The following is a 21,729-nucleotide window of genomic DNA, read 5'->3' as shown; positions in this document are numbered from 1 at the left end:
TCTTCTTACTAAGCCAAATTTGATTTTCTTCATTTTTCATTTTGTTTATGTTTTATTTCTATGCTTTTAAGTTTACTAATCTTTTCTTCTACAGTGTTAAATCTGCTGTTGATACCACTTCGTATATTTTTTCATTTCAGATATTATAGTTTTCATGTTTAGAATTTCAGTTTTAGATTTACATCCTCCACAATCTAACTTTTTGAACATGTAGAACACATACTCTGTAATAAATGTTTCAATGTTCTATGCTAATTTTAATATCTTTGTCAGGTTTTGGTTGTTTTTGATTGATTGTTGTCATTATGGTATGTGTTTTCCTGACTCTTTACATAGGTAATATCTTATGTTGGATACCAAGCATTGTAAATTTTACTTTGTCGGGTGCTAGATGTTTTTTGCATTCCTGTCACTCTTCTTTTTTTTTTTTATTTTATTTTTTTAAACATTTTTTATTGATTTATAATCATTTTACAATGTTGTGTCAAATTCCAGTGTTCAGCACAATTTTTCAGTTATTCATGGACATATACACACTCATTGTCACATTTTTTTCTCTGTGAGTTATCATAACATTTTGTGTATATTTCCCTGTGCTATACAGTGTAGTCTATTCTACAATTTTGAAATCTCAGTCTATCCCTTCCTACCCTCCACCCCCCTGGTAACCACAAGTCTGTATTCTCTGTCTGCCTGTCACTCTTCTTGAGCTTTGTCCTGGAGTGCAGTTAAGTTATATGAAAACAGTTTAATCCTTCTGTATCTTGCTTTTGTGGTTTGTTGCATAGATCTGGACTAGTGCTCAGTTTAGCACTAATCTCTTCTGCTGAAGCAAGTCCTTCCTGAGTACTTTAACCAGTGCCCCGTGATTATAAATTTTTCCATCTGCCATTTTCTTTAATACTTCCTGAAGATTTTTTTCCCCACCCCTGGGTAGTCACATGCATGCTCATTGATCATAACTAAGCTAAATACTAAATGGATTTCTCTACAGATCTTTGGAGTTCTCTCTCTGTGCAGCTTTCTCTTCTCTGATAACTTGTCCAATGAAATCTAGTTGTGTTGGCCTTCCCAGGCTAAGTTTGTTCTCAATTTAAGATGTCGGCTAAACTGAGTTTCAGCTGCTTTGTCCTGCTCTGCTGCCTGGAAAGCTTCTCAAAGTAGTAAGCTGAGGCAATTATAGAGCTTATCTTGTTTGTTTTTCATATTTCAGCTATCTATTTTTGCCTGATATCCAGTGTGTTAAAAACCATTCCTTCGTATATTTTGTCTGTTTTTCACTTGTTTGTTTGTCTCAGGCAGGTGGAGAAATGTAGTCCTTGCTAACCCATTTAGGCCACAAGCAGAAGTCTGTAATGACATCTGAATATAGACTGCCTAGAAATATGTTTTCTAGTTTCTAACATATGGTCTCTTTATACTGAGTGAAGTTCTCAGTCAATAAATTAAGTACAGTGAAAAACTTGGAATGTCCCTGGAAAATCTCTTGTATTGTAATCAAGTATAAAACTCTGTATATTGTGGATTAGCCTGATGTGTATGATTTATGGAAGAAGGAAGGAACCATAAACAGTACTCTCCACTTTTCTTGTATTTTTTTCTTAGATTTGAGGAAAGTGTTAGGGGAATAAAGCACAAGAAAAAATAATCTAGATTTTCGCTCAAGGAAGATAGCCCTAGATTTTTTTTTATTAGTTTTTCTACAGTTTCACTTATAATTTACTTGGGAAAGCATTCTTTTATATAATATGTTTATAGCCTGCATTCTAAATGAAAAGAGTAGTGAACTTAATTTCTCTCTTCAAAGTGGATCTTTCTATGTATACTCGATTACCTTATGTAATAGAAGGCTTTTGCTCATAATAGATGCTGAATACATTTTTTGATTTATCATAGCTCCAAAGGATTAAGCTCAGGGAAATTTGGTCAGACTGTCTTTATGAAGTAGAATAATGACATGCAAATATTTTATAGCTTAAAGTTTAATTATAAAGCTATTTAAAAATTATCTTAATACTCTCCTAAGAGAACAAGATAAAATAACCTTTTGTTTTAATTTTCAGGCTCTTTCATGTGGAGCCATCCTTAACAATTAATTAACTCTTTTGAGGTACATTCAAGAAAGGATACAGAGATAATAAATGAAATACACAATTATGGAACACCAATATAATAAGATTTTATGAAAATTTGCTTTCATTTATTTTTTAGATGATACTCCTTAATAAGTTAAAGCTATATATTTAGTTAAACTTAAAAATAATGACTTTTTAAGGGAGAAATTATTTTGTAATCATGGAATAGTGACTCTAGTGGGAAAGACAGTAAAAGTAATTTATAATGAGGATTATTTTAAGCTTCAAAGTGTGGCAACATTAATTTTTTTGTTTCTTTTACTTTTTGGGAAAAATAGATTACCATCTGCTTAACAGGCAATCTAATTTTGAGAAAAACAAAGAATATACATTTTTTGAATTGTATTGTTTAATTTACACTGTGACAAATATGGATTCTTTCATTCTGAATTATCAGACTTGAAGCAGAATGAATTATGCCTGTAGAATGGTTATAAAAGAAAATGATTTCCTAAGCAAATCCCTTAAAATATATTGATATATGTGTGTTCAGTGTATCAGATGGTAAGAATTTAATAATACAGACATTCCACTGTATAACTAAGTCATTAAGTATTGTTTATATGAGTGGTTTTAATAATTAGTATTTAAATTGTACACTGAGAGATAAAGATAATGATTATAGTATTTCTGCTATCCTCTGGGCAGTTTTTTTTTCTTTAATTTCAAGTCACTGTGATTACCTGCAAGTCTGTAGCTAGTATGCTAGTGCAATATGTAATCAGTTCCTGTATACCCAAAGCAAGGGTATCATATATGAATTTTCTTTTAGACTTTGTAGAATTACTGCATAACGGTATATTGGGAAAAATTTGACGTTCTCCAGGAACAGGATGACAAGTTGACACCATTAGGAGAACCAAGTTTTGTTCCTGCCCTCGTATTATGTGACTTTTGCAGATGTATCACTTCATGTCTTAGTGCTTCTGTTTTAAAATCTGTTAAATGAAAGCATCAATCTAGATGATTTCTAAGGTTTCTTTTGGGTTTTTACATTTTATGATTTTTAAGTTAACTATTAAATTAAATAAATCGAATGCTAGATTACTTATATAATTCTTGAGGTACCTGAAAAGGAATATAGCCAGATAATTCTATTGCTTAAATTATTTTTAAAAGGAATTGAGAAGCTTCATTAATTCTTTTATGTCACTATTTCTAGTATATTGTGTGTTGAGCTTTGGTTTCTATCTCATCCCTCATTTATAAAACATGGGGCTGCTGAGAGTACCACTATTTTAGAAATATTATTTAGAGGTGTTCATAAGGATTTGAGGAATAGGTAAAGCAGGCAAGCTTATCAGAATTATGTGATTTACAGGACCATCATTAAGGAAGGGATTACATCAGATGGATCCTCAATTTCAAGCCTTTAGGCTGAAAAACCTAGAATGTCTGAGAATATAATTAGAAAATAGTTGTAGAATTTAAAGGAAGAAAGAATTGTTTCCTCTCACTGATGTCAACCTCCCTAATGTTAAATGATTGCAAGAAACAGTTTAACTTGCAGAATCTCAGGACATTTTATACCTCCTAGCGCATATGAGCATTGTGGTAGGATGCAAAATAATATTTCAAACTAAACATAAAGGAAGGCTTTTTCACCAAAGTTCACATGAACTCACTCCCTCTCTATATTGTATCTTGTATTTAGTTTTCATCTGGTTCAGCTCCTACTCCCAACACTTGTGTAGCTTAATTCACTGTGGGTAATATTACTTAGAAGAGCATGTAAGTTTACAAATACCTGTTGTAGCTACCAGTTTGGAGTTGTTTTGTTTCTCTTTAAGGATCACTGCATGACTCCATAGGCTTTTTGTACTCTGAGGTATATGGCAGTGATCTCAAAACTGTACCCCGCTGTGGAAGGAAGGTTTTCTGGAGAGTAGACTAGGGTGAATAACTTCAAAGGCATAGGTTTCCATATGTAGTCTTTACTTTTTTCTTAAAATTGATCTACCTGAGAGCACTTATCTGTTTCGTGAATTTTTCTTTACAATTCACTTTTAGAAGTGAGTGCCTTCTATTCTTCAAAAGAAAAGCATGCTCTTCAAACCTACCTCATCTGAATCTATTCTTTATATAATATATTGCCTTGGGATGTAAAAATCTTTGGGGCACCTAACAAAGGGACAGTTGCGGAATGTGTTGGCCTTAGGGAAAGTTTCCTGAGGGCAAAGCAGTGAGAAGTTTTACAAGAAATGTGGAACAAGGAAACACCTTACTGCATTCGGGCAACAGACTCATGGAAAGGCCCTGGTGCCTCATATCTTTTTATTTATTTATTTGCTTGCTTGTTTGTTTGTTTATTTATTATAGTTCAATGATTTTTAATAAATTTATACAGTTGCACAAACATCACCCAGTCCAATTTTCAGAACATTTCTATCATCCAAAACACTCCTTTTGTGTCCATTTGCTATCAATCCTCACTTCAGACCTCAGCCCCAGGCAATCACTGATCCATTCCCTTCATTCCCTTTCTTACAGATTTGTGTTTTCTAGAAATTTCTGGTTTTTTCTTTTTTTAAAAATAAACATTTCTCATCTCTTTTTTAGAATTAGAATTTTGAGATAGTTTTCATGGTGACTCATAATAACACATTTATATGAATTCGAAAATGAAGTTGGACTTTTTTTGATATAAAGTTAGATTTATGATGGTTTGACAGTGTGGACTGGTTTGCCAAATAGGTTGTGTAGTAGACATTTTCCATATACTGAATAAGGTAAATCTGCAGCTCCAAGACTTGGTAAAAATATAATTAAAGCACACCTGCAATACACAGTGTATCTGAAAATGTGTCCTTTCTATTTAAACTTAAAATGTGAGTGCTGTCTTAAAAACGTGTGAGGTGGGGGGAGGGTATAGTTCAGTGGTAGAGTGTGTGCTTAGTATGGAAATCCTGGGTTTAATCCTCAGTTCCCCCATTAAAAACAAACAAACAAACCAAATTTACCACCCCCCCATATTAATAAAAATGTGTGAGGAGTACATGGTTTAAGAGATTCACTTGAGAGAAGAGAAAAAACATTTGTAGACTGCTGATATATACAGGTGCATGGTATGCGTGGTTGCTGGCATATATGCATTTGAAAGCTGTCTCTGTATCTGTTCACTTCCTTACCTCTTGGTTGCAAGGATACTGCTCAGTGTCTAATGTCCTCAGTAATAGATAAAATGAACTCTTTATCAGTAGATAAGATGAGCGTCAGGTCACATAGATTTTACGTAGCATGTATGGGGAAGATTAATAATAGCATCTGCACTGAATTCTAATCAAAATAGGAAACTGTATAGAATTTATTAAGTAAGGAATTCAGGATAGCACCAAAACTGCAGGATGGTAAAATGGACACTAGATAGGGGAGCACAAAGGAAATGGAATTGCAGGTAAGATGTGAGAGGAAGGGTAGACATAGTCATGAATTTCTATTTCTTTACCCTTTTAAAATGGAATGCCCAATAAATCAACTTTGTTTTTAAGCATCCCCAACAAAAATACTTAACTTCAAACTTAAGCAAAAAAAATGAATGAACTCCCACCTGAAACAGTTTAAGTTAAAAATAATTCTAGTTCATGAAAAGAATAGGACAAAAGGGGACTTAAGGAAAACTTTGGAGGTGACAGATATGTCTGTTACCTTGAGAATGGTGTTGGTTTCATGGATATAGGCAGATGTCAGACTGATCAAATTGTATATACAAATATATGCGGTTTTTGTTTCTCTAAGTAAATGAATAAATGACTCAGTTAAAAAAAGGAATGTAAGATTTTTCTTTTGAAGTCTTGTCTTTTTAACTCTCTTTATTCAATACCATTGAATCTCACTTAGGCCAACAGACTATGTATTTTCTGGTTTTGGAAAAAAGACCCAGATATACTTCTGTAGTTTTTAGCTTTTTGAATAAGACCACTACCTATTCTGTCACCTAAACTAGAAAGCCAGGAATCATCTCAGGTTTCTGCCCTTCATCACACTTTCCCTACAATTTTTATACTTTATCATTTCCTCTCTGTCTATGTGAACTACTAACTGCTGTCTTATTTAGCTCTCATCCTCCATCACTTGGACTAGTGTTAGTTTCCTAACTGGTCTCTCTGCTTCTCTCTGGATCCTCAGACATATCCTTGACATGCTGCTATACTGATATTTGTAAGACACAAATCTAATTATTTTACTTTCTGCCTAAAAACTGTTTAAGGACTCCTCATCTCTTGAGTGAAGTCACTGATGCCATAAAGAGTTCCCTGTGGATTATTTCCTGCCTAACTCAAGGCATAAGCTTCACTCCATTCTGTATGCCCCAACTAAATTACACCATAGTCTTCCCTTGGTGTCCAGTGTGCTTTGGGGATTCGTTCTAGGGACCCCCCTCCCCGCAAAGGATACTAAAATATAAGGATACACAAGTTCCTTACGTAAAATGGCATAGTATTTGCATATAACTTATGCACATCCTCGCATATACTTTAAATCATCTTTAGATTACTTGTAATTCCTAATACAATATATAAATGCTATGTAAATAGTTGTAAATACATTGTAAATACTATGTGAATAGTCCCCAATGTGGCAAATTCAAGTTTTGCTTTTTGGAACTGTTGACACAAATAATCAATAAACAATCTGTAGTAGGAATAGAAAAGACTTTTATTTGAGCCAAACTGAGGACTATAGCCTGGGAGACACATATTGAAGAATGACTTGAATTGTGTTTGGCCAGACTAAAAAAATGGGGAAGGCTTACATAGGCAAAAACTGCAAAGTTATGTAAGTTATTTGTCAAGAATTAGAATTGGAGCTGACAAACTAAGGGTGCTTATCAAGCAAGGATTGATTGGAGTCTGAAGTGGTTACATAGTTGCAGGGGGAGACCTTGAGACCGTAAGGTTGAAGCTGGCAGCTGCTGAAAGATATTGTTTTGAGAATGGCTGGTGTTGTCCTTGAGTTTGAAACAGTTCAGAAAATTCAGGTTCACAGTGATCTATGAAATTGTCTGAAGCCACATCCACAATAGTCACCCAATTCCATTTTAAATGCCTGAACCACAGTTACTCCATTGTGATTTTTAAATATACTCTTTTCTTTAATGGCTAAAGCAGATGTACAATGCATGTTTGACAGGTCATAAGATAGGCTGTTATAGTTGGCATAAAGTTCAAGCCAAGTTATGTATAAGCCAGAATGACTTACCCATACTTCAATATGTGAAAATTCCTTCCATCAGAGCTTTTTTTCCCCCCAAATCTTTTCCGTCCATGGTTGGTTGAATCCAAGGGTACAGAAATCATGAATACAGAGGGCTGACTACACTTGTACTTCTCTTAAATTATCACTGCCTTTTATGTCTTTTGCTTTTGCCTACCCTACTACTGTAATCTGAAATATATCTCTGCTTCCCACTAGTCCCCACCTCCACCCGCAACCCTTACCCACTTGATGAACACTTACTAATTTTTCTGGATTTAAGCATCATCTGCATGATATCCTCTTTGGGTACCCCATGTGAATTAACCACTCACTTTTTTGTGCCTCAGTGAACCCTACAGACTTCTATTACTCATAACATTTTATTGTTAATCGATTACACTTGTCTAACTCCTCGTGTTTACTGTAGGTTTCTTTGTGTTTGGCACATAATAGGTCAGTATAAATACTTGTTGAGTGAATAAATGAAAGAAAGAAACTTGGTGTACTTACGGGCATGTTATTTTGGGATAAGCATTGTCTTGATCCAGCTCCTTGCTGCAGCTCACCACTGTGATAATGTTTCTTGAAGATGGCAGTTCAAACTTCTGTGGATGAGTAAAAAGATAAACTGTATAGGCAGCATGTAATTGTTGCAATTCTTGAAAAAAAGAGTCCAGGCTTCAGAAAAAAGATGGAGTAATACTGCAGTGGTGTGAAAGAGAAGTTGGTTTTGGACTCACTATAGAAGGTAGGCAGGAAGAGAGAGACAGGTGATGGCAGTTAAGCTATGGAGCGCATACAGCATTGATATATAGAGAGGGATGTATCTTTTTTGCACTAGAGAGGAGGAAGTAGCAGGACAAAGACTGCATATCTGGAGAAGGAATCTGAGGGGAACTGACATTATTTTCTTAGGTGACTGGGGAACTAGTGGAAACTTGCATGAAGGATAGTTGTTGGCAGATGAAATTGCCATATTTGGTCTGAAATGGTGCTATGACTATCAAGAGAAAATATCAGAGAGGAGAGAGAACAATAGAATCAATGATATAAGTGATAGTGAGAAGGTAGATTAATACTTAAAATACATTGATCTTGAGCAGAGGCATTGTGATTGGTTGTCAGCAGAAGTGATAAGGATGGCCATAGGGAGAGCTGATTATGAGGGAAAAAATGGTAAGTATAAAATTATTTTAGAATGTAAAATACAGTAATTTTTTTAAATAACTATTTGAAGGAAATTTTAAAAACACTTGAAATATTAAAATTTTAATAAATACTTTCGGAAATACCCCAAGTTACTATTAGAGTTTTCAAGTCTAGTAATTATGACCTAAAATCATTACTTGACCTGTTAAATTATGGAAAAGAGATATAAAGCCAGCGGAGGACACTGGCATTATATAGAGGCAGCACTGTATGGTGGCTTCAGCACAAGTCCGGAAGAGAGACTAAGCTTGAACCCCAGCTTTATCACTTACCAGTTGTATGACTGTCTAGATGATGCTTCATCTCTCTGCCTCGGTTTCTTCATCTGTGAATAGAAACAATAATAATACCTACCTTACAAGGCTGTTGTGAAGATAAAATCAGTTAATATTTGTGAAGCACTTAGACATATGACTGGCACACACTGAGTGCTATAAAAATGTTTTGCAATAAAATTTTTATGCTCTTAAATATGTCAGATACCAAGTGAGATGCTTTCACATATGTTTTCTTATTCAATTAGAATATCATGTTTGTATATTGGGTTAGTATATTCCTTATTGCATACCTAAACTGAGTCTGCCATAATGAGTATGTATGTAAAAAATGTAACGTAGTTTTAATCTTCAGTCTTTGAATTGACCATTTAGTCTTTCTTTGTTTAAATACAGACTAAGTGTAAAGCTGAAGTAAACATCCAAATGATCCAGTTGAAGATTCACTTTTAATCGTTTTAAAATCCAAATTCTCCATATGGTTAAAATTAAACTGTTCCTCCATAGCAGGTTATTTTTTTATATTTCACATGCGGTTTTAATCAATATTTGTCGTAAGGTCCTTGATGATGTTTTATATTTATATATTACCTTTGTTTTTCAAGCAACTCAATTCCAGCTTGGTTATTGATGAGATTAAACTCAGTTTTGACAAATACTGTGAAACTTCTCACTTAATTGTATTACTAAAATCTGATTAGAAGATACTGCTAGTCCTTTTGTTTTGAACTTCTTTTCTTTGGAAGCTTGTTAGTTCAAAGAGAAGGAGCATTTTTAGGGGTCATCATCCTCATTTTTCCTTTTTCCTTTAACAATTTCCTTGGGAGATTTTATTCACTCCTATAGCTTCAAATACTGTATGTATGGTGATGATTTCCAGGTATGACTTCACTAGCTGGATTATTCTTTTGAGCATCAGATCCACCTGTATAGCTGCCTATTGAAAATCTCTTCTTGGATGTATAATAGGCACCTCAGATTCATTTTGTCTATACCTGAATTCATTTTTCCCCCCAAATCTTCTTCTCATGTGTTTTTTTTTCTTTCAAGACATTGTCTTCTTACCCCTTCACTTGCTCAAGCCAGATTCTGGGACTTCTTTTCTGCTTCTTCCTCTCATTCAATCAGATCTTAAGGGGCCTTACTTCTCCTGAATCAGTCTGCTTCCCTCCTTTCCTCTTGCTATGACTGTAGTTCATACCACTCTCACATTTGCTTCTTACCCAAAATATTGCCAGCGACTTCCAAATTGTTCTCTTGGCTTCCACACTTATATCTTCCAATCAGTCTGTACATTGTAGCAAAGTAAACACTTCCTAAATGGTAGCAAATAACATTATGCCTTATTTATAAATCATATGGTGGATTTTGTGTTTATTTTTATTCCTATGGAGATAGTAAAGATATGATGGCAGAGTAATATTTTATGTCTATGTTATAGCTAAGTTCTTCACATATGTGTCATAGCTAAAATTGAACTTGTTTTATCTGTTAGGAGGGATTAACTGTTAACAAATTCATCAGTTGTGACTTCATTTTCTTTCTTTTCTTACTTCTGCGAAATGAGTTATCCTGTGAAACTACTAGGCTTCTAAGCTTTTGCCAGATACTGGTATAGCCAACCATGGAGACTTTAGTTTAAACGTGTAGGTTATAATCTAGTCCTTCCCAGCTACTCGTATTCCAAATATGCCAGGCTTGTTTGTGCTTTTGTGCTTTTTGCATATTCCATGTTCTTTGCATAAGATGTTCTCCCTTACTGGTCTTGTCAATATTCTCTTTATTGCTTTCAAGACCCGCTTACATCTCAGAAACTTTCTCTTAATCTTTCTTTTTCCAAGTCCTGCTATCTCCTCAATCATTTTTATTTCCATAATGCTTTTTTATCCTTTTGCTTTGAGAACGTCTCTCTGTTCCACAGTGATTTTTCATTTCCCTCTCAATACGTTTAGTTCCTTGATGGCAGAAACTGTCTTACTCATTTTTTATGTCTCGGAAATCTAGTATAGTGGCAGATACATATATAATAAGTGCTCTATAAATTGTTTTTGTTGGACTAAGTAGTTGGCAGTAGTTGCCCTTGACTGTGTACAATAGCTTTTATATGATCTTTAGTCTTAACATTTGTAACAAATGAATCAATTAAGAACATAGTAATGTAAAAGATGCAATCCTATCCCTTCTACACAATATCCTATTTGAATCACCTGGAATATCAGATACAGAACTGTGGGTCAGGCACTATATGGAGATCTTTTCATGTTATTTTATTTAATTCTCAGAAAACCCTATAAATTAAATATTAATCTCCTATTTTGCAGATAAGGAAGTAAAGGCTTAAGAAAATTGCATAAGATATACAGCTAGAAATGTAATTTTTAAAAGGTGGAATTTTAAGATAGGTCTGTCTAATTGCAAAGTCCTTCTCTTAGTCATAAGTGTCATATACTGCCACTCATTTCGGAGAAACAGTATGCCAAAAATTAATTTTTACTTTATATAAGTTCCTCTAATACATTAGATCATTATTATTATAGTATAATATTATTTAATATTATTATTATTTTATACTTGAGTAAAGAAAAATGCAGTAATTTTTAACTTTAGCATATAAAAATATGTTCTCTTGACCAAATCTTGTATTTATGTGTTATTTTATTTTCAACATTTGTAATATTGGGAAACTATGACCCCAGTTAACAATTGTAATCAATAATATTTTATCGTTAATGATCTTTTCTACTTATTTTTTTCTTTTTAAAGTTTAGAAGACTTCTAAGTTAATGGGACAAAAAACTTTTAGAAGCAATATACATAATTCATATAAAATTACATTTGTCTGTTTTTAATAGTATATGTTGAAATTAAACATAAACAGTGATGCTGTGTTTTATTGTCTTTGCACATAAAACTTTTCCCCTTAACATTTTTCAGTTTCTCTGTTTGAGCTAATATGAGTGTTTAAGTAGGATTTCATTTGTGGAAAAAGCATTCTCCTTTTTCTGATTTTGGATATTTACTTGCTTTTATAGAATTATTCTGCTTATTTTAATATATTCTAGTATATAGCATGCTCTTGCTAGAAATGTATGGAAAATTTTTCCTTTTAAAATAGTTATATTTCAGTCAAAATGTAATTTAGAGTTTTTCAGAACTTTAATTTTACTAACGAACTCTTAAAAAGTCTTACTTGTTTTAAGAATGGAATTAATTATTTCTTTTTTGTTTTGTCTTTTCTGTCCTTTCTAACTTGCTTTCGTGGATATTCACACCAGGAGGACAAAGTGGTTAGAGTCTTTTTTCTGTCTAATATTATTTTTTTCTTATTGTTATTATTGCTAACTTTAATTTTGTAGTTGTATTTAATTTACATACTTTTAAATGTTTTGTTACAGTTGTAGTGCATGATAATTGCTAAACATTAATATATATTTTAAGCATGCTATCTGAATTTACAGATAAACATTTACATTTTATTATATTATAGATGAAAATTTGATTCTTAAAGAGGCTTGCCTTTTTAGAATTTAGTATTTTTTAAAAGGAGATCTTATAGCATTCCTCATTGTGATAAGAATTCCTTTAATCTTACTATGTTCCCTCATCACTATACTGTTCAGAGTTTTTAAAATAGGTTTCTGGGTTAGTATAAAGATTCAATTTTTGTAATAATGAGTCACAATAACATTGAACATGGATTTTCTCAAGTATATATTTACAGTTGATTTAAGTATTTAATACATTTTAATTTTTCTTAGTATGTTTTAGAGATTGGTAAAATGCCTTTCTTATATCCTTGTGTTGCATATTAGATATAATTATAATTTAAAAATACTCAGGAATATACAATTCAACTATATGCTAGATTATAATAATCTGCTAACGTCTGCCTTTAGAAGTCTGATTTGAATTTGGATCTCCTCTGGAGCCTGGTGACTTCCTGCAAACACAGATGAAATCTTTCTATTCTGATTCTTTTTGATGAATTAGACTAAAACTCTAGGTCTTTGGAAAGCTTTCCAAATTCAAATTGGCACATGCATCCAAAGAGAACATCCTTTAGCTGAGATCTTCTAAAACAGTGCCTTCTTTTATGTCAGTTGGAGCCTTTTCATTCTTTTCAGTCTTCAGTTACTAGGTTGGAGATAATGTAGGCTTTGGCAAATATTGATGTGGGTTTAGAATGAAATCTCTGAGCAGAAGAGAAGGTACTCTGCCTCCCTAGACTGTATGCATCGTCCTCAGCCTAGAGTAGGTTGTCTAGAAAACCTACTAGATTTCTACCAGCCAGCCTTCTTAGCTGACTCTCAGGTGGTACAGTTTAGGCAATTCAAAGCCTTTTAGAATCTCTAGTGCTACTTTTGTGTTAGGAGTTAATACAGGAGGCTTAATGGTTTGATTATTGTTTGTAGTTTTCATAATGACTTCTGACACCTATCCCAGCAATGAGACATTTAGTGATAGCTCAGGTGTAGAAGTGTCTTTCATGTAGTGGCATGGTTTCATAATGTAACAGTCTATAATTTAAGCCATGGGTTGGTAATAGATAAAGTGGTACTAATTTTACATGGATTTTGAACATTGCAGTTAAAATTTAACAGGCCTTTTAATGATACTCTTTATGCAAGGCTGTTCAATAGAACTTTTCCCAATGATGAAAATGTGTTGTATCTTCACCGTGTGATGCAGTAAGCTCTAAGCATAGGTAGCTACTGAACACTTGAAATGTAGCCAGTGTGACTGAGGAATTGAATTGAATTCAATTTTCAATTTTGTTAAATTTTAATTAAATTTAAATAGCCATACATGGCTAGTGGCTAAAGAAAGCCCAAGCAAACATTCTATGACTATTCAACCTCTAAGGCTCTCATCGTAGAGTATGATGTGTATACTATCAGTGGAGATAAAACTGTACAGAACACAAGAAGGTACACTGTCAATGCCTCACTTACAGCCAGGGAGGATAATGGACAAGGGACATCCTCTCAAAGGGCCGAATTAGGGAATATGAATGACAGCAGTCAAGGAAGAACCTCCTAGGTAGCTGAATCAGGGACTGCCAGGTAGACTAAGCAAGGAAATTAAGGTGTAGTTCATGTAGGGATTGCCATGTGCTATGGACAATTGGCCTTGGTATGTTTCTCATTCCTCCTGTTTTTGAATGAGAGTTTTTGTTACAGTGGTATCATTTTGTATTGGGTGTGTTGGGAACAGATAACTTGTCTTTAATTGTATAGGTTAGTAGTTTACAGTAATCTACACTTGACCATGATGGAAAGATTTACTCTACCTCACAGATCCTAGATTCAGAGCTAGATTTTATAACTAAATGAGTGTTGGGGATTATGTCCCTTAGGGAGGGGGGAATGTAAAATATGTATATGGAAATGTAGTAGCTGAGAGTAGACTGTTCCAGACCCTGTTCAATCACTATCCTAACAGACATTTTCAGCTTTCTTCTCTCTTGCAATTCCTGACAGAGGGACTTGAAAAATACAGAATTGTTTAGCTTTCCTTGCAAATGGGAATGGCTGTGTAACACAGTTCTAGCAAATGAGTAATAAGAAAACTTAAGAGGGCTTCTAGGAAGTCATGAAAAAAAGAAAGATGTAGCTGGCACTACCTTTTAATGCAAAAGTGATGTCTTGAGCTTCACCAGCAATTTGTGAAGATGAGGGAAAAGCCTCATTTGAGTCATTAGTTATGACATTGTTGAGCCACTCGTCCAACACTATCGGGCACTCTTCTTGAATCAGAGAAAAATACCCACCCTCAATTTGTTTCTGCACCAGTCGTCAGATTTTCTGCTGCTAATAGCCAAAAGCATTAGCATAAGGAAACATCAGTGGAGATACAGTATGCAGCAGGGAAACCATGTAAACATCTAGAGTTGTTCTTCAGAAATGCAGTAGGAGAATAAAGAAGTACATGTTGGTCATTGTCCAGATCTGTCTGCTTTTGCCTCTATAAATGTTTGAAGACTCAAGATCACTTAGCACATCTGCTCAAATAGTAAATTACTTCAAGTTGTAAATAGTAAACTAGTCTGAATATTTAGATATTGAATATTTAATTAAATATAAATCTATTCTGTTTCATATAGAACCAAAGTAAAGGGGGTTGAATTTTTTAATAAATACAAACATATTTTAAAATATGATTTAGATGTTTCTCAGACTTTTTAGGATGTGTGAAAATAAACTTCCATGGGAATTATTTGCTGTAAATTAGAACATATATCTAACTGTTCATCTTTTAATAAACTTTGACCTACTCATGTTTAGTGAGAGCTTATGGTGAAATCAGAGTTTTGGGGACAAAGTGATGCTCATTTCACTGTCAAGAGAGAATACTATTTGTTTATATAAAGACCATTTTAATGAGAATTTAAATAATTCCTCTTTCTCTTTTTACAAATTAGTTCTCTTAAGATACCAGTATCTCTTGAGACATTTTTGACAGTTTTTTAAGCTTTATTGTAAAAAATAATGTTATTAATGGTATTGTTACTGAAATGAAGGCTATAGAAGGATGAGATATGACCTGTAGTATTTATCACATTTCAGAATCAAAAAGGTTATCTGTTGGGTTGCAGTTTCTTATTTCTCAATTTATTTTAGAATTATAAAGGAAATGTTTTAGTTCTTTTTTAAACTTATATTTATGTAGGAATATATTGCTCTTATACAGCCACCTTTCTAAATCATATTGTTTTTTAGAGTTTGTCAGATGTTTTGTGTTTTAACAGTATGAAACCATATGACCTGAAAACAATAACTTTACCTCCTCATTTCTCTATTATTTCTTTTTAAATTACATTAATGAGAACCTTCAAAACAATCTGAATAAAAATATATTCACTTATGTAATTAGAATAATCTATGTAACTTGTCATTTTGTTGTTTGTTAAAATTTGCAATTGTATAATTACTCTCAAGTTTTCCCCCTGCCTCCACTACTCCTGTGCAAACATGTTTTCCATTTCTGGTGCAGACTTATCTCAGTTTGTTTGTTTCTTGATATACTAATTTCCTACTTCATGGTCTTTAAGGGCTATAAACCATCCAACTCTCTTGTCTCTGGCTACCTTTTGGCCAGCTCCAATTCTAAGGGCAATCTCTGACATTTTAGTTATAAGAATTTTTGACCACTTAATGGGGAAGTAGTTAAGATAGGATTCGTGTATGGGGATAAAAAGGCAGATGATTTTTTTTTTAACCTGATGTAAAATTCGTATAAAGACCAAGGAGAACATTGAAAAGAAATGATAAAATATTTTTCATATTGATTTTGTCTTTACTTAGGATTTTTTCCTTCATCTGTTGATATCATCAAATGATTGTTCTCCTTTATTCTGTTATGTGGTAAATCAAAGTCTTTGATTTTTGTAAGTACTTGCACATCCATGGGATAAAATTCACTTTGTTATGATACAATATTCTTTAAATATATATATCTATATTTGGATTTGATTTGCTAGTATTTTGTTAAGGATTTCTCCATCTATGTTCATGAAGAATTTTGGTGTGTAGTTTTCTGTTCTATGTTCTTTTCTGGTTTTGGTTTTAAGGTTATGATGACTTCACAAAGTGAATGGTTTTATTCCTCCTCAATTTTTCTGAAAGAGTTTATATTATTTCTTCCTTTAGCATATGACAGAACTCATCGGTGAGGCCAGCTGAGTATAGAGAGCTCTGTGCGGATGTTCTCAAGTTGTGTGTTCAATTTTTAAAAGATATATGGAGCCATTTAGATTATTTCTTGTGTGTTTTTATTAAGTTTCATTTTTGAGGGAATTTGTCCATTTTATATAAGTTACTGAATTTATTGCCATTAATCTGTTCATTATATTCACTTGTTAACCCTTAATCTTGATATGATCTATAGAGATGTCCCTCTTTCATGCTTGACATTGATCATTTCTCTCTCTGTCTCCACTATCAGCCATGGCAGTGGTGAATCACTTTTGGTTTTACTTGTTTATTTTTGTTTTGTTTACTCTTTTTTCAGTTGTGTTCTATTCTTCATTATTTCCTTTATTCTACTTACCGGGTTTATTTTGTTTTCATTTCTAGAATCTTAAATTAGAAGCATACTTTATTAATTTTATACTGTTCTTTCTAATATAGGCATTTAAAACTGTAAATTTCTTACTAAGAACTGCTTTAGTACATACATTTTGATATGTGTGCCCACATTTTGTCATCAGGTTAAATATTAAAAAATGTTTTCCTTGCTGTTTTTTTTAACTTAATCATCATAGGTTATTTTAAAAACATGTTGCTTTATTTCCAGATATTTAGGTTTTTTAAGATATCTTACTGATTTCTAATTTAATACCATTGCAATCAGAGAACATATTTGTGTTTTTGTTCCTTTGGAATTAATTGAGACAGCATGAGGTCTCTCTTGGTGAATGTTCCATGTGTACTGGAGAAGAATGTGATTTCAAAGGACCTCAATCCCCAGGCATCTTTTGCAGCCATCGTTGACAGTGTATCTCTCAAGCAGTTTAAAGTATTTTCTTCCAAGTGTTTTTGTAAACTTTCTGTCTTGGTCTTAATTTTCTTGGTAATTTCTGGGTTTGTGTATTCCTAGATCATGCTGCAAATTACAAACCTATGTGAAATTCAGGATAATTTTTTGAATTCTAAGGGGAGAATTTTCAGTTAGTTCATTGTGTAAGAGGAGACATACTTCCTTGTGCTTTCCCTTGTTAGTAGGTGAAGTACTTCGAGTTTACCTTTTCACTGAAGGTACAGAGTTATCAGTGCCCTGGATTGTGCATCATCTTCAGCCTATGTAGGCTCGGGTTTTATTATTTTTTATCCTTGTGTTGTCCCTGCATAGAATTAAAAATTTAAACTACACAATGTCAGTTTTGAGCATACTGCACTGGTTGGTAAACCCATTGAGTTTTTTCTGGCACCTTGGCTTTTCCTACTTTGTGAGCTCAGCTTTGTATTTAAAATAATTTGTGTTTTTAAAAATACATTATAGTCTAGGCAGAATAATTTTCATATAATTTTAAAGTTCCATTGTACTTGTTTTAATATGAGTTTTGACTTGTATTCCTTGTGGTGATTAGAGCATTTTCAGAGTTTTACTATTATATTGTAGTCAAGATGGAATTCTACAAAACAATGCATAATATCATTTTTTTAACATCAAAGACTTACTGCTCATCAAGCCACATTTAAGAGGCGAACAGTCTAAAACAAGTAGCTTATTGCATTTTGTCACTAGCTTGAACAGACCTGGCCAGAACAGACCTGGCTTTGAAATGATGCCTGTTGTGAGTCTATTCATCTAGAGAAGTGACTTACCCAAGTTCTTTAACAATGTAGTGAAACACAAAAGTATATCCTTGCATTGAAGAGAATGGGGCTTTGATTTCTTTTAGCCCTTACTTTGGGTTAATTTTGACTTTTTATGCATAACTATGAATTGGCTGGAATGAATCTGAGAAACCTATTTTTCTTTAGAGTCACATGACGTTTGGCTCAATTTTAGTTCTTGATTGATTTTAATTTGGGAATTGGTTTTTATGTGGAAACAACATTTTGGTATATTTTTGGGAGAGCTTAGTGGATTCTTAAAGCTTAATACTGTGGCCTCAAATTGACTTTTATCCCTCAAAAAAACTATGAAGGTTTTTTTCTTTTTCTTTTTCTTTATTTTATACTAGCAATGATATTTAGCTAGAATAGAATTTTATGGCCTTTGTGAACAGGAAAGTGTTATGAATTATTAGGATTTTTTTCCTTAGACCACCCCTCCATTTTACTTACAGGATCAACTGAATGTAAACCAAATTCAAGGTGAAGAGAGTGAAACAGAGGATACCCCAATGGCTTTAAATATCTATATAAACGTCTTAGTCTATCCAGGTTGCTATAACAATACCATAGACTAGGTAGCTTATAAACTACAGAAATTAATTTTTCACAGTTCTGGAGGCTGGGAAGTTCAAGATCAAGGCGCTGGCAGATTCTATGTCTGATGAGGGCTCATTGTCTGGTCCATAGCTGGCGTCTTCTCACTGTATCCCACATAGTGGGAGAGGTGAGATGTCTCTCTGGGGCCTCTTTACAAGGGCATTAACCCCATTCCTGAGGGCTCTGCCCTCAAGATTTAGTTACCTCCCAAAGATCTCATCTCCTAACACCATCACTTCATGGATTTCAACGTACGAATTTTGGGGAGACACAGATATTCAGCTCATTATAACTAATGTTTTCTAAATGTATTTTCTAGTCCTGACCTGCATTCTAGAGTCATTTATCCAACTCCCTACTTGACATCTCTTCAATATACAATAGGCATCTCAGACTTAGCAAATACCCTCAAAACACCACCATTGGATAGTCTGTTCCTTGAACCAAAAACCTAGACATAATCTTTAGTCTTTCTTTTTTCTTACTCATCAAATTGAATTTATCACCAAGTTCTGTTAGCTTCTCCCTCTAGAACATGTCGTTCCATTTCTGTTGCCATCATTTTGCTCTAAGCCACTATTACCTCTCACTTGGACTCCTGCAGTAGCTTCCTTATTAGGCTCTCTGCTTCCTTTCTCCAGCCCAGTCTCCATGTATCTTCTAGGGTGATCTTTTTCAAAATGCAGCCAGCTTTTGTCATTTTTCTGCTTAAATCCCTTAAGTGCTTTCTCACACAATTTCTTTCTGGGGCATACAGGGAAGGTGATACATGAATCTGGCTCCTGGCTGTTTCTTTAACATCATCTCATACTGTTTTCCCCCTCTTTGCTTTTTACTCCAGTTACTTCTGTTCCTGAAGCCACTGAGCCCTTTCCTACCTGTAGGCATTTACATATGTTGTTTCTTCTACTTGGAATGCATTTCACCAGCCTTTCACATGGAGGGCTCATTCTCATCTTTGGTGTCAGTTCTCCTGTTACCACTTCAGAGGGGCCTTCTCTGAACTACCGTTTGTAGGGTGTTACTCTCATTCAACACTACTTTCTATCATATCACTCCATTAATTGTCTCTATAGCACACAGGTATGGTTATCTTGTTTGTATGTTTGTTTACTTGTTTATTGTCTGTCTCCCCCACTACACTGTAAACTCTACAAGAAAAGAACTTGTCTGTCTTCTTTATCACTGTATCTCTAGTAAGTAGCACAGGGCTTGGTACATAGTAGGAGATATTAAAAAATTGTGAATATATGAATAATTAAGTGATTGACTGAAATAGGTATTTCCTGATATCAGTAAATTTTCCCTGTCCCCAACCAAAAACGAGCAGATGAAATCATAAAAAAGACATAAAATGAGCTAATTATTTTATTACTTTTAAGAAATAACAGCATGAGAAAACCAGTGAAATGGAGAAATTTTAAATTTCAGTTACTTTGATTTAAGCTCCAATATTATTTAAAATTTCAAGATTTTTGGTTAAGCATATCAAGTGAGCTTAGATAAAACTAGCTGCATCAGGCTAGGTGATTTTTCTTCTATTAACATCAGTTTTCCAATTTTTGGTTCAGTCACTTGGTATTAAGAAAAATTAGAAAATAAAAGTGAACAGTTCAGTTAGACATTGTGACAGTCATCACTTTATTATGTGTATCTCACTCCTCAGTGCCATTCCAAGGGTTTTCTTTATCTATGTCCCAGGGACTGGTAGTCTCTAGGAACAAAATATAATACTTTCCTTAAGCCTAATTGAGTGCCTACTGGCTCAGAGTCCATCACAGATTAGGTTTTTAAATTCCATAATCATGTATCTTGGGGTCTGTTACACTTTTGAAGGTTGTTCTTAATATTGGATGGTGGAACTGGATTCAAATGGGCACAGTTGAGAAAGGTATGCCCTGGTCTGGAACCCTCCAATCCTTCAATGCAAGAGACTCTCTGGATCCAGACTACCTGAGAGCCCACCAGAGTGTAATCAACCTGGGAGCTGACCAAATTTAATCTCTAAGAATAGCTCTGCATTAGCTCTAGACATCCACTGAGTAACTGAACTGGGCTTTCAGTGAATAGGTAGTGATTCCTCAGGGACTTGTGTCTGCCAGGGAGGATGTGCTTGGTAGCTGGCTTAACTTTTTGTCCAGAATTTATTTTTAGGTGTTTATCATAAGAGAATTGGCTGAGTTGTTTTTGTGTGCCTTTAAAAAATGCCAGCACATTGTGCTTCTTGGAATTGAGGGTCTGCTTATTTAGTTGAAGATGGCACCAAGTGAGACTAGTGTTAACCTAATGGCATAGTATTAGAATTTATTGTGATGGTTAAAAAACAGAGACATGGCAAATTAAAAAGTAGATAATGTTCACTGGGAATGAACAGAAAGTAACCCATGCAAGAGCCAGATAGAGTCCATGGAAATCCAAGAATCACTGACTTGATTAAATATGTTTGATTTGGGGAGAGGACAGGGTAAAGACAAAGCTAAGCATTCCTACTGGGATTTAGTTACCATGGTGTATGAGACCATTTATCAACAGAATTTTTTCCCCATTCTGTCCCTGTTTTTAAACAATAATTTTTTATTGTGGCAAAATACACAAAATTTACCATCTTAAGAGTATAGTTCATAGTATTAAATACATTCATAATTTTGCACAACCATCAGCATCATTCATCTCTGTAACTCTTTTTACTTTGTAAAACTGTAACCTTGGATCCATCAGACAGTAACTCCCCCATTTCCTGTTCTCCTCCAGCCCTTGGCAACCACAATTCTACTTTCTGTCTCTTTGATTTTGACTACTCTATTACCTCATATAAGTGGAATCATACAGTATTTGTTTTTCTTTTTGAAACTGGCTTATTTCACTTAGTGTAATGTCATCAGAGTTCCTCCATGTCATAACATGTGTCAGAATTTCCTAACTTCTAAAGGCTGAATAATATTCCCTTGTATGAATATACCACATTTTGCTTATCCA

The 21,729-nt window shown here is 33.8% G+C and overlaps 1 protein-coding gene across 25 annotated transcripts in view; it reads left to right on the top strand.

The window, feature by feature from the left end:
* The window catches only part of RIMS2 (regulating synaptic membrane exocytosis 2), a 511,671-nt gene that overhangs the window by 97,780 nt on the left and 392,162 nt on the right, over positions 1 to 21,729 (top strand). For 11 of the 25 annotated variants that reach the window (XM_031439442.2, XM_064476910.1, XM_031439446.2 and 8 more), the window contains one exon: positions 12,091 to 12,102. The exons of the other annotated variants lie outside the window; for them this stretch is intronic. In XM_031439442.2, coding sequence (XP_031295302.1) covers positions 12,091 to 12,102 — 12 coding nt within the window. The remainder of the gene's footprint in view (positions 1 to 12,090; positions 12,103 to 21,729) is intronic. 25 annotated transcript variants of the gene reach the window in all.

The sequence above is a fragment of the Camelus dromedarius genome, chromosome 20 (genome assembly GCF_036321535.1).
Source record: "Camelus dromedarius isolate mCamDro1 chromosome 20, mCamDro1.pat, whole genome shotgun sequence".
Taxonomy (NCBI): domain Eukaryota; kingdom Metazoa; phylum Chordata; class Mammalia; order Artiodactyla; family Camelidae; genus Camelus; species Camelus dromedarius.
This window is presented reverse-complemented; position numbering and strand designations above follow the sequence as displayed.